The sequence below is a fragment of the Sinohyriopsis cumingii genome, chromosome 2 (assembly GCF_028554795.1).
Source record: "Sinohyriopsis cumingii isolate HCF-2022 chromosome 2, ASM2855479v2, whole genome shotgun sequence".
In the NCBI taxonomy this organism is placed as follows: Eukaryota; Metazoa; Mollusca; class Bivalvia; order Unionida; family Unionidae; genus Sinohyriopsis; species Sinohyriopsis cumingii.
The window spans coordinates 2,974,707-2,987,856 of record NC_142962.1 but is presented as its reverse complement, the minus strand read 5'-3'; the positions used below and the strand labels follow the sequence as shown (position 1 = coordinate 2,987,856).

The following is a 13,150-nucleotide window of genomic DNA, read 5'->3' as shown; positions in this document are numbered from 1 at the left end:
TAATTCCTTCACCTTCAATTGCTATAATTGTCTAAACCTTTCCGGGACACTATATTTTAAAAAGAGAAAAAAGACACTCGAGTCCCAAGATCAAATACTAATTGAGTGCGCATTGGGCGAAGCGGCAAATAATTCTAAACATTTTCAAATGATAAAATGATTAAAATAAAGTCACATTATAATATAGTAAACGGTGTTGAGAGAGTTGATTGTAATACGTAGCGAGTTTGACATTAAAGCAATAATGTTTGCTCACAATCTTTGGTTGATATAAATGTTAGTTGTTGTGCAAAATAACAGTCAAGATAATATAATTCTTGATTTATGAATTTCAAACCTGCAATGTTTTAGTAAAGATACAGATTTACAGATAACTTTTAATGATTATAACTTTTACTTCTACAGCAACATATTCATATGTCAGATGACAGTCTATGTATACAGGTTGTGGTAAACAGATTATTCATCCTGTTTTAAGTTCAGTCTGTTAAAACGTCGACTCCGGTATTCAAGTACAACTTGAGAGAAATAGATTATTTAAATTATTCATTGGACATACAAAGGGTTCTTTTGTATTTTGGACTTACACACTACTCTGATATAGTTGTGAATTCATTCACTGACATTCTGGATGGTACCATTGTAATACATCAAGACTATTGGTACATAGGTACATTCAAGATTATTGGTAGATCACCACATTAAAGATTATTGTAGATTACCACATTCAATAGTGGATTTCATTCGGAACATTATTTTAAAAAATTGCACATGTGATAGAACATTTAGGATCATTTAGGATAATTTGGGGTTTAATTTACAATACAATAAGTTCTTCTCAATATTTCTTCAGACCGCTCCGATGGCCTAGTTGTTAGAGTGTCCACTTCGGGTGCGGGAGAGGCTGGTTCGAATCCCGGAGTCACAACAAAGACTTATAAAAAATGGTTCTAACAGCTGCCTCGCTTTGCGCTCATCATTAAGAGGTTATCTTATGATTGGTAGACCTAGTGTCAGGATAATGTGACTTGGTAGGACATCATGCTACATGTCTGCGGCATGATGCCTTAGTGCTAGATATCACTATAAACTGCCACACTGCAGACATCGTAGCGATATGACTGAAAAATTGTTCAAGCTACGTTAAAAATCCAAATTAAACACAGATATTCCTGTTAAAGTTTCACTTTGCACCTTAGAGAAATAAGTTATTTGTTGTTTTTAATAAACTTTTTTTCCGCTGTGTCCTGCTTTTAGTTTAAGACCATAGAGTCGTAGCAATAATATATATATGGACAGTGTATTCATGAAATCTCTCCAGCTGCCATAAATTTATGGACTGGACAAGAAAACGTTAACCGAAGGATGGACAGACAATGTGTGAACATGCTGTGCCTAATGCAACATACATGCATCTATAGTCATTTAATTTAACATGACACCAGAAGTGTTGATGCCTTGAAAAATGAGATATAAGATAGTATGCAACACACTTTGGTATCAGTATACATACATTTATTAAGAGCTTCAAGGCTAAAATATGGAGACGAAAATTGAATATCAAAACATTAAAAAATTTAGACACAAAAATATATTGACCTGAGACCCGAGACCTGGTCTTACAGATAGGCTCAATAATGTCCAAAATGACAAGACCAAGCCATAATGTTCTGCTACACGAAGTTTCTGCATTGACCAGTTTGCAAAATATGGCAATGACTACTTTCGAGCTTGAAATGAGAATAAAGAAATTGGTCACGTTTACGCAATTGTTTAATATATGCATACAATGACCCAAGATATGTTTTAATATATATATTAAGTGAGGCATGGTTATGTTCACAATCACAGGTGCAAACCAATACTAAAAATAACTATATACTGGGGATCTCAATAGTTTCCAAGTGATGACACAATATCTATCTATCTAAATATGTCATATGTTGACAGGTTTTTCACCTTTTATCTCCACCGGGGCCATATTGATTAGTGTGGTCTTGGTTAGTGACTGGTGTTAGCTTCGTCCTGACCATGACGTCCTTGAGGGTTTTTTCTCCGGTAGGTTACTACATATTTGTTCGGGAGGATTAATTTTAGTGCGTCATACGACTCCATCATATGAGCCAGTGTTTCCAGATGATTTTACCTACTTTGGGGTTATATGGGTGGTAGGTCAGGATAAATGATATCCTATCCACCTTTTCCTTCTCTGCACTATTTAGTAGGTCATTGCACTTTGTTTTCTTACCCCTTTGGGTTGCCTTTGCAATGAGGTCTTTGCCGCAGCCTCGGTAAATCAAATGTTTAGATTACTATTCAGACCTTGTCTGGAATGTTTCATCGTCGGAGCAAATTCTGCGTATCCTCAGTGCCTGTCTATATGGGATGTTCCTAATGCAGTGTTTTGGATGACAGCTGGTTGGCAGGAGATACCGGTGTTTGTCGGTTGGTTTCGAGTAGATGTCTGTATGGAGTTTGTTTTCTACGTGTCTGGTTCTTGCATCCAGGAACAAGTGCTTTGAGTTGGAGACTTCTGCCGTTAATTTTATTAAAGGATGAAAGCTTTTGCCTTTTATATAGAATCATCCAGCATTGTCCTGTTATGTTTCATTTTGCTTATATAATTGATTAAATTGTTACATTCAGCATATGGTGTTTCCTGTTTTTCTATTGTATATCTTTGCTCAGGTCTCGATTTTAGTCCATCAACAAATTTCATTCTTTTTACTAATAGGCTATTTAGTATCCCTAACTAAACTAAGATAATCTCGACACAATAAACTATACGACCTGCTGTGAATAAAAGAAATCACTGACTGGCTGAACGTGTCATCAGTTAGTCGCTCGATTTCATGGCTAAAAACTCACATCTTATAATATAAATAAATCAATTAAATTTACTTATGTCTTAAACACAATTTTTGCTAATAAACAATTCATTGACATAACATTTTCAGACCTAGTAATATCATTTCCTACCTATACGATTCGATAACATAGCAACGAATAAATTAAACAATTATCTGAAAATTCTTTCCAAGAAATAATGTATGAAATTATTAGATCAAATGAGTCATAGAACATCAAAGAAAAATTAATGCAAACAATTACTTTCGGAACTACGATCAAAGGAAAATTTAATTTAAAGCAAATAAATTAAACAAATAATTACAGACTCATATCACGAGAATTGTATAAAATTGGTGCAAATACCTTGTACTTTTGAGACTCGCTCGCTACCCCGTCACATAATCTCTCTGCCTTTAAAGTTCAGTGTCCCTCAAACTTCCAGACCCGTCCCTTCTACAATTTTAACGAGAAAAGATAGTTGTTATGTTTCCTTGGAGCTTAGAACTTCTTAAATAAACGCAGAAACCTAGAGTGACTAATGTTTAGAGGGAGAATACTTGTCTGTCCCCCTCCCATTTAGCTTAGCCAAGCAGGATTAAACTTATCTAACCGCCGTTATTATTACACGCCCATCATAGATAGAATATGTCTTTCTATTCTGCCCTTATTGATAAACGATTTCTAAAAAAAAAATAATTTTGTGACACAATGGCACAACATTTTCTATGCACCGTCTCAGTTCTGTCATTTGCCCGCTACTTTAGCACTCTCATGTACGCCAGTGAAACCTGGACTCTGTACGCTTCACAAGAAAAAAGACTGAGCGCCTTTCACATGCAATGCCTCCGACGCATACTCGGGATCACCTGGAGCAATCGAGTAACAAACAACGAGGTGCTAGAGCGTGCCAAGATTCTCAGCATGATCACACTCCTCCGCCAACGCCGCATCAGATGGCTGGGCCATGTACGTCGGATGGATGACGGACTGATCCCCAAAGTCATTCTTTATTCGGAACTCGCCTCTGGCAAATGGTCGATCGGACGGCCACATCTCCGCTTCAAGGATGTCTGTAGGCACGACATGAAAGCCCTTGATATCGATGTCAACACCTGGGAAGATATCGCTCTAGACAGATCAAGCTGGCGACATGCTCTGATCACTGGTCTGAAAGCCGGAGAGGACAAGCAACACTTGCTAGCTGATGAAAGACGATCGAAGAGGAAGAAGAAGCAGCTCCAACCAACACCAGACGCAACCTTCAAGTGCAGCAAGTGCAGCAGGGACTGCCACTCCCGCATTGGACTACTTAGCCACAGCAGACGCTGCACAACCACCAACCGGGACATTTCTCATGGGCTCATTTCCATCGTCTCTCGAGACTAACGGATGCCAACAACAACACACCCAAATTCATCTTGTCATGTCCATCTGTCTGACCGTTATCCCAAAGGAAATATCAATCACTCCCCAAACAAGGGACATTAAACACCGTAGCCTAGCGACTTAATATGGTACCTAAGCCTATTATTTTGTTTCTCACGTGTCCGACTGACCGAGGTAAGATTCAGTCAATTATGTATTGCCATAACATCTTACAGAATTCACACTGTTACACCAGTTTATTTTGGTATTTAGGACGAGAAAGGTATAATTTTTTAAACATTCAATCAAATCAAGTTTGTGATGCAACATTAATTTCTGGATATGGTCAGTACATACAGGGCTGATGACATTGCATAGCTGCCCTGGAATAAACACTTTCGGAAAAGTAATTATTTCCAGGGCCCCAGTCTAGGACAAGTACGTTTTTCCTTTTTAAAACTTGTTGGAAAACGGTTCTTGTTAACTATTATCTACTATTATCTGGTCATTGATATCCTCTGGGCATTCTCACTGTTTAAATATATCTCTATTTTATTCGTTCATATCTTGTGATACTATACTCAGTGGGTATCGATAACTGTCAATTGTGCACGAGTTCTGTTTACTGCTTGATGGCATATTCTGCTAAGCGACCAAATTATCAGCCAGTCAAAGCGCTTCGAACAAATCCAGCATGATTATTTATCAATGGTTTAAGCTACCTTGTTATTTCGTGTTTTCTCAATGCAGATACCCAATAGCGCATGACCATTTAAGTGCACAGACTCAATGCAGCGGAATTAAAGACATGCCTTTATGAACTGATTAAATGGCAGTAACGAGTCTTTAATTATTTTAATCGATTATACAGAGATCGATTTAAGTGTGCAGTATTGCGTTTGAAACGAAAACATCAAGTTAAAGGAGCGGTTTGTGTTTGCATTTAAATCACAAAATATATGTTATTATCACATTAGTAGCAGTTGTCCAATGATGTATTTTTTTCTTTGGATTAAACGAGTTTCGTAAATTAATTTTGCATGAAAGGTCTTAAGGAAGAATCAGAGATGGAACTTTCACGTGAAAGTGGAAGGATTATATATCAGGGTACAACTGTGCTTAAGGTAGATATTCCATCCAAGAGACCCAAGCCAGATCACGTCACGTGGCAGCAAAAAAAGGTCAAAATGACAAGACTAAGAGTTATATTCATTTTCAGCTATATTCGATTGATAGTTAACCATGGGTTGAATTCATCGCGTCTCATTTGTTGCAAACAAAATCGCAAAATGGCACAAGCTGGAAATTTTGTCACTGTATTTGTCAATGGAACTGACAAAATCAGGATTTAATGAAGGAAATCACATGACAGTTTTGGACCTCATCAACCCTGTCCAGCAGAGTATATTCATGACATTAGCCAGTATGTAGAAAAATTAACTGAAGGCCATTTAAAACTAAATAAGAGTCAAATAAATACGTTTTTGATACAGGAATGCGGTGTGCACTCGAAAATAAAAACAGTCTTAAAATGGGTGCTAAGTTTAAAAACAGATGCAGGGCGAGAGACTTTGTTCTGTCAATTGATGATCGATTCTTGAGAGATATTTGGGAATTCCAGCAATTTACTTTCCATCGTTGCTGATGTTAACCTTGATGTCAAACCCGAGCAAGAAATGAAATACAAAAGATGCCTTGACAGTAACAAAAACCTAAAAATTAAGCCCTCTGACGAAATTAATATGTTCTATATCGTTTATGTTGTTTTCAATGTTGATTAAAATGTATCTTGTCGAACCTAGACAAGAGACTGAAGTTTTGAGACAAGTGAAAACGTCGGTTGCAGAAGTGAATTTTCTGAAACCGCTTGTTCTGAACTTGTGGTTAAAAATAAAGTCTGATCAACTATGAAATTATTTTACCTAATAACTTTCACACGAACTTGATACTTCTCTGAACTTCATGGCAAAGAGAAGTTATACTCTAGCCCATATGTGTCAAACTCAAGGCCCGCGGGCCACATCAGGCCCGGCGTACAATTATATCAGGCCCGAGAGGTCTTGACCGGCGTACAATTATATCCGGCCCGAGAGAGAATTTTAGGCTATGGTGTTTCCCAATGCACACTTTGCTGAAAAACTTAGCTTACTTCGCGCCGAGTTCGCACGGCGCTTTAGTGACTTTGAAGCACAGAAAAGTAATTTCGAGCTGTTTCGTAACCCATTTGCCATAGACGTGGAAACTGCACCTGTAAATTTGCAGATGGAGCTAATAGAGCTGCAGTGTAATGGGACAGTAAAGACAAAGTAAGACACTGTGGGGCCTGCACAGTTCACTCGTTTCATTCCTGAAGAGATGCCCCAGCTTCGTCTACATGCGGCTCGAACCTTGAGTATGTTTGGTAGCACATATCTGTGTGAGCAGCTGTTTTCTGTGATGAAGATTAACAAAACATCACACAGGAGTCGTCTCACTGATGAACACTTGCAGTCCATCATGAGAATCTCAGTGACACAGAACATTACTCCCAACATAAACGAACTTGTAGCCAAGAAAAGATGCCAAACAGCCAGCTCTGACAAATTGGCATAAGAGCGAAAATGGGTATGCCAATGATTTTTTATTATTAAAACTTTTTTTTTGTTTTAATTTATATTAATGTTTAAAAAAGGTTTAATTTTCCGCTTATTGAATGTTTATCCTGTTCGGCCCGCAACCTTACGTGTGATTTGAGTTTTGGCCCGCTGAGCGATTGAGTTTGACACCCCTGTTCTAGCCACTACTTGTGAGAATGTACTTGGAGCACCGGGGATGCTGTTAACGTGAAACATTCGCAAGTATATGTCTTCGATTTGCGAGGAAAACAATCTCGCTAAAATATTCACCAAAAATATACCGTACAGCATTAGAAAATCATATATTCAAGAACATTTTAAGATTATAATCGGCTATATTTCAAAAAGGTCAAAATTAAATTACAGTAAAACTTAGTTGTCTGGAAACTAATTTGCAAATTTTGACGGCACGCTGAATTACACGTGAGAGTGATATAATTAGATATCGATGCACTAGGTGACTAACACGAATTTCTTTTAAATATATTGATATGACTAATTTGGAATAAGTATGATATTATCTAGTACCATTAGAATGGTGACAGTTATAAGTAAGCAAGTAAATTTTCACTAAGATTCAATAAACGTACCGTAACCGGGGTCTATTCATAGGTATGAACATGCCAAATAAACCTTTACATCAGTGAACACTCACAGGTACAAATAGAATACTGACCAACTTGTTTACTTGTATAGCTACAGTGTGTATATGATCCTTATCCACGTATATGACGCGTTTGGTTTGCGGTTATGACATATCTTTTTGTTATATGTCAAAAAATAATTTGTTCCTTTTTTGGTTTGTTTCAGGAATGGAATACGAAAATGAATACGAAAATATTTTTCTTTATTTTTTGGAAGATGATTATGTCAGTCATTAGTACTGAAACCATGCCCTGCTATCCTGTATGACTTTGCTAATATGACCGGGAGATCATAATGCATACCGGATATGTGTTGCGGCTATGAACAGATATTGGGAAGATACGACTTTTACCGCTATCTTATATGAGCCGCGTCACGTGAACAGGGACATTTTAAGTGTAACGCCATTTTTCAGCATTCGATAGGCTATACATGGCGGCCAGTATTAATGGTGGAGGAAGAACCCGGGAAAACCCCGGAAAGAACCACCGACAACAACAACAGCAGCTTGTATCTCACCTCCGAAAAAGCAATAATTATTACTTTAATGTATATTACTTCTTATAAATACGATGTTCTTTTGTTACGCACTATAACATCTTTTTGTACCGCATGATTTATGGATATGTCTCATGGCCAGTGGCCTATATTACAAATAAACACTATTTATAATTATTATTATTATCAACATTATTGTCTAATACCTATTGGCTAGTTAGATATGTAACTTTGATTTTGAGTTAATACAACATTATTTTCTTTTAATGAATATAAATCTTTGTATTTCAAACGTATTCATAATTTGCTTATTGTTTAATCAAACTTTGATGACTTTTAGCAAGTACTGCTCTAATCAGTACTTAGATTTGTATTGGTACTTTGAATTGTTTGAAAGATATTTTAATGCTTACAAAGGCAGTTAGAATATCTTTAGGCGGACGAGATTTCAGCTGTTGTTATTGACAATGGTTCTGGTATGTGCAAAGCGGGTTTTACGGGAGATGATGCACCACGTGCCGTGTTTGCCGCCATAACTGGTCGGCCAAGATATGACGTAAGGATTACAACAATATCTACTTGACATGCTCCCAATTTCACACTAGCATACTATCAATATCTGAGTCCATGGTTGAAAAATGAGAGTTGACATTTCTGTCTTGTCTCTGTTATTAAACTCTTTTCTCAGTCTTATTTTCTGAAATATGAAATATGACCGTCTTGGTCGTGCGTATGGACGTTTATATTTTGGAAAGATGTCTTTAAGTTATCCTATTCACCGTTGATTGAGGAAATCAAAATAAAAGTAGTTATAAATTGTCTGAACGAAAGACTTTTCATTTTAGAGGTCCGTAACTGTATTAGATATATATGGTACGATTCTGAATATATAGCTTTTAAACTGAAATTTCTTTTGAAAAACGTTTGATTCATTATTTTTCCAAGAATCATTTGCGAATGTATACTTATTGTAATCTAGACAACGTTAATGAGGAAAACAAATACATGTACATACCGAAATGTATAACTCAGTCTTCTAAATTTGTTCAAAGTACAACTTTTCTATTTGTTGCATACATTTCGAACCCTGTTGTGAATTGTACCAAATTACAACCAGTTCCCTCTTATTTTAATTACAGTAATTAATTTCTGCAGCAAAAACATTCAAAATAACTTTGTTATTGACGCTTACTTTTAGGAATGTAATCAAGTGGCATTCACGAAGTTGTGCACGACTCCGTGATGAAGGGTAATATTGAAGTTAGAAGGGATCTCTGTCAAAACATAGTACTGTCCGGATGATCTACTATGTTTCCAGGTAAGTTTGTTATGTGTTTTTGTCGTATTTAACGATGCATTAGACAGCCTTTCATGTAGGCCTTATTTAAAATTTTGGCCGGTATAAGAATTGTTAAAGTTGAAAAATAAATAATGATTTCAAGCCTTCCCTTTCGTTAATGAGGAGGACGGAGATCGATTATGCTTTTGGTGGAATTGTTTATTTTCCAGAGCACTCACGTGGCCTAATTTGTTACGCGGGTATTAAGTACAATTATATCATTTCAAAGATAAAGCTTTATACCACGATTTCCTAATATAGCTGTAATACTAATTTTTTCGCGAGATCTCTTTGAAATAAATGATGTCTACTAATTCCATCCATAAATTCAAGTCCTTGAAGGCGTATTTAAGATCTTGTCCGATCTCATATTTCAAGCAAATAAAGAGAATAAAATTGTATAAATCACTTGTTATGAATTGACCTAAATTTTTGCAATGTAATTTGATAATATTTACACTGCTCCCACTATAAAACGAAAATAAACATTTTCAGTAACATATTGCATTACTTTTGTTAACATTTTGGTATTCTTCTTCAACAGAGCACCGATATAAACAGTTGAAGACATTAGATAAAACGAGATAAACCTTCACACCACGTTATCTCTGGGATATTTTGGCCTTTTTCTCTTTTTCCTTTTCTGGTTTTGTTTGCATGGATTAATATTCTTTTTCCTGGTGATGAATTGAAAAGGTGTCAAAATAATTTGCTCTACATTCATTCAAATCAAAACTTGTAAATTTGAAAAGACTTGTATCCATCCGGTATCAAAAGAAGTTAAGTACATTTACCATTTTCTTTTAATTTTATAGGTCTAGCTGACAGATTGCAGAAAGAGGTGATTGCTATTGTACCAAGTGGAATCAAAGTCAAAACTTTTGCGCCACCTGAGCGGAAGTATTCTGTATGGATCGGCGGTTCTATTACAGTCTCACTTTCTACTTTCTCGCAGGTGTACGTCTCGAAACAGGAGTATGACGAGAGTTCTCATGGTATAGTTCACAGAACATGGTTCTGAAATAAATTAATGAATCCCAGACTAGGATAATTCTCACCCTTCTTCTGAGTTCTATTCGAAGGAAAATGATTTCAGTGCATTTGTATATATTCACATGAATAGCATCATTATCATGTCTAACAATTTCTGCCTTTTATTGCTGGTCAGTGAAAACAGGAAAAATAAAAATAAAAATTGATAAACATTTACGGTCATATATAACTCTTTATTTATTTACAAACGACGTATGCGTGCGCATGTATATGTTGGAACGTATTCGTCAAATATTGTCAGGCTCTTCTACGATTTTGTTTATCTTTATGTAGTTAGACAGTATATATTTACGTTGACTTGAAACCAGTCTGGCTCATTCCATTGCAAAACCATATACAGTATAAATTTTAGGTCAGGCTCTTTCCACAGGGACAATTTGCTGGCGCCAGAACACAGCAAAATTTAATTTTGTCATTGATGCCAAATTCTACACGGAACTTTCTAAAACGAAAGGTAACGAAATTTTACGTATACGGAAACATTCTACATGTTTGATAGTTTGTCGAACTAGTCATCAAATTAGTTTACTCCATTTACTCGTTCCCCGAACTGACGTGAAAATATTTAAACAGAATTTGTAAGCAAAGTGCTCATAAAATTGGGATGACGCCTATGCCATACCAGAAGGAAAATATGTCTTCGTCTTAGCCAGGAAACTATGCAGTCTAATCTTCTCTTACCACAGTTTCCATGGAGATAGACAACGTAGTAAAAAAATATGAATACATCAATAAATTCTAATTCTAGCACTCGCGATTACTACAATATTATAAACCTTTATGAACCGCATTATTGTTTTAAAAAATAGAAAATACAGTCTAGTTCCTGTATTACATACTAATTTCTTGACTGTCAGCTTCAAATACTTTCAAACGTTTTTTGCTTTTGAATTTGAATGAAGTCTATACTTGTTGGGGTGACGCTATGCGTTTGTCTTACCATGGGACTATGCAGTTTGAACTCTCCTTTTACCATTTTCCGTGGGCATTGCTAACGCAGTAAATAAACAAATACATAGATCAATAAATTCTAATTATATCACTCTCAATTGCTACAATTCTCTAAACTTTTCTGGTCCACTCTGATCTTTTAAAAAGAAACAAGACACTCGAGTCCCTAGATCGCAAGATAATATTTTGATTGTACATTGGGCGGAATGGCAAAAAAGTTGAAACGTTTACGCATGTAACATTAAAATATATCAAACCTTTTCGAGAGTGGTGTTAATAATATGTCACGTGTTTAATATTAAAGCAACAGGAGATCATGTTTGTACACAAGCATTGGTTGACATAAATGTTAATTATACAAAATAATATCCAAGATACTATAATTCTTGGTTTGTCAATTTCAAAGGTTAACAAGATGTCCTGCAATGTTTTGAAAATACATAAAGATGTCCTGCATTGTTTTAAGAATACATATTTACATATTGCTGTCAATTATGGTAGCTTTTACTGAAAAGCAACATATTGGAAAGTAAGAAATTATTCCACAAGAGCAAATATATATTTATGGAGACCAAGATTCGATTAAAAAACAAAGCATTATGCAGATAGTTTTTAGTTCTGAAATTGATACAGCTATTGCAGAAAATGTAAAACTCTTACAAAGTTTCTTTCACTTCATAAGTTCATGCAATACACCGATATGTTTCTATCAGCGTAAAAATTGGATGATGGTAAAACGTGTGAATAAACTATTAAAGTCTACAATTTTAATTTTTAGATATCAACAAAACAGTCCCATGTGATGCATCCTCAAGATTTTCTTTGGGTAAACATCAAATTCAGTGTAAACCTGAGATAATGGAGAATGCTTAGAATAAGGCGAATGTCATGACATGGCATGTAATGGAATATCACAATGCTTCCAATATATATATATATATATATATATATATATATATATATATATATATATATATATATATATATATATATATATATATATATATATATATATATATATATATATATAATGGGGTATAGCTTGATTAACGGTCAATTTTAAATATTGTAAATTTGTATGTCTCATTTCACATTCAGTAAAAGCATGCGTGGCTATATGGTGGAAATCTTGACAATTTCCAAGTTACGGGCCAAGGGCAAGTCCGCTATTCCTGACCTATGACCCGGATATGTGTTTGATGTACAAGAGCATATATTTTCTCGTTCCCAGTAAATGTATAAATAATTCTAGAAATGCGATATTTGTTTCCAAGTTATGAGTCATGATTAAGTTCACAATCATAGGAGTACAACCCATGGTCTGTTCTGGATATATGTCTAATTTGATTACTCGTGCATTTCAAAATTAAATATAGTCGTAGACTGGGTATCTCAACCATTTCCATGTGATGACCGAAGAAAATGTCTCCGTCTTCAGGGTCGGTACTGGAAATGTATGTAATTTTTCAACCTATATATGGATAAAAGTTGAGGATTCAACTGCTTCCAAGTGACAAAGCAATGACCCAAGGGCAAGCCCACAGGCTACGGTGACCCAAGGGCGAGCCCACGGGCTACGGTGCATGGCCCATGGTCTCTATAGTAAATACTAGTTTGTCTGGTTTCTTATCATGTCCTTCAAACCCATATATTATTATTGGATGGGGATCGGAACAAGTACCAAACGGATGAGTATATATATACGTTTTCACTCTCTACGTTGATTTCAAGAAAGGATGCCTGTCACGGAATAAAGGAAGAAAATAATTTGGTATGCCTTAAGAGCAATTTATTTAATTGACTTCGTAGACGCATAGAACGTTACCAAGGGTGG

The 13,150-nt window shown here is 35.7% G+C and overlaps 1 protein-coding gene across 1 annotated transcript; it reads left to right on the top strand.

Annotated features, from left to right (window-relative positions):
* The first annotated feature begins 9,173 nt into the window (after window positions 1–9,173).
* On the top strand, window positions 9,174–10,333 carry LOC149804235 (actin, muscle-like). The gene is made up of 2 exons (XM_089932310.1): window positions 9,174–9,291; window positions 10,128–10,333. Exons 1-2 carry the CDS (start codon window positions 9,282–9,284, stop codon window positions 10,331–10,333), a joined length of 216 nt encoding a protein of 71 aa, XP_089788436.1. The 5' UTR covers window positions 9,174–9,281.
* Window positions 10,334–13,150: the final 2,817 nt, after the last annotated feature.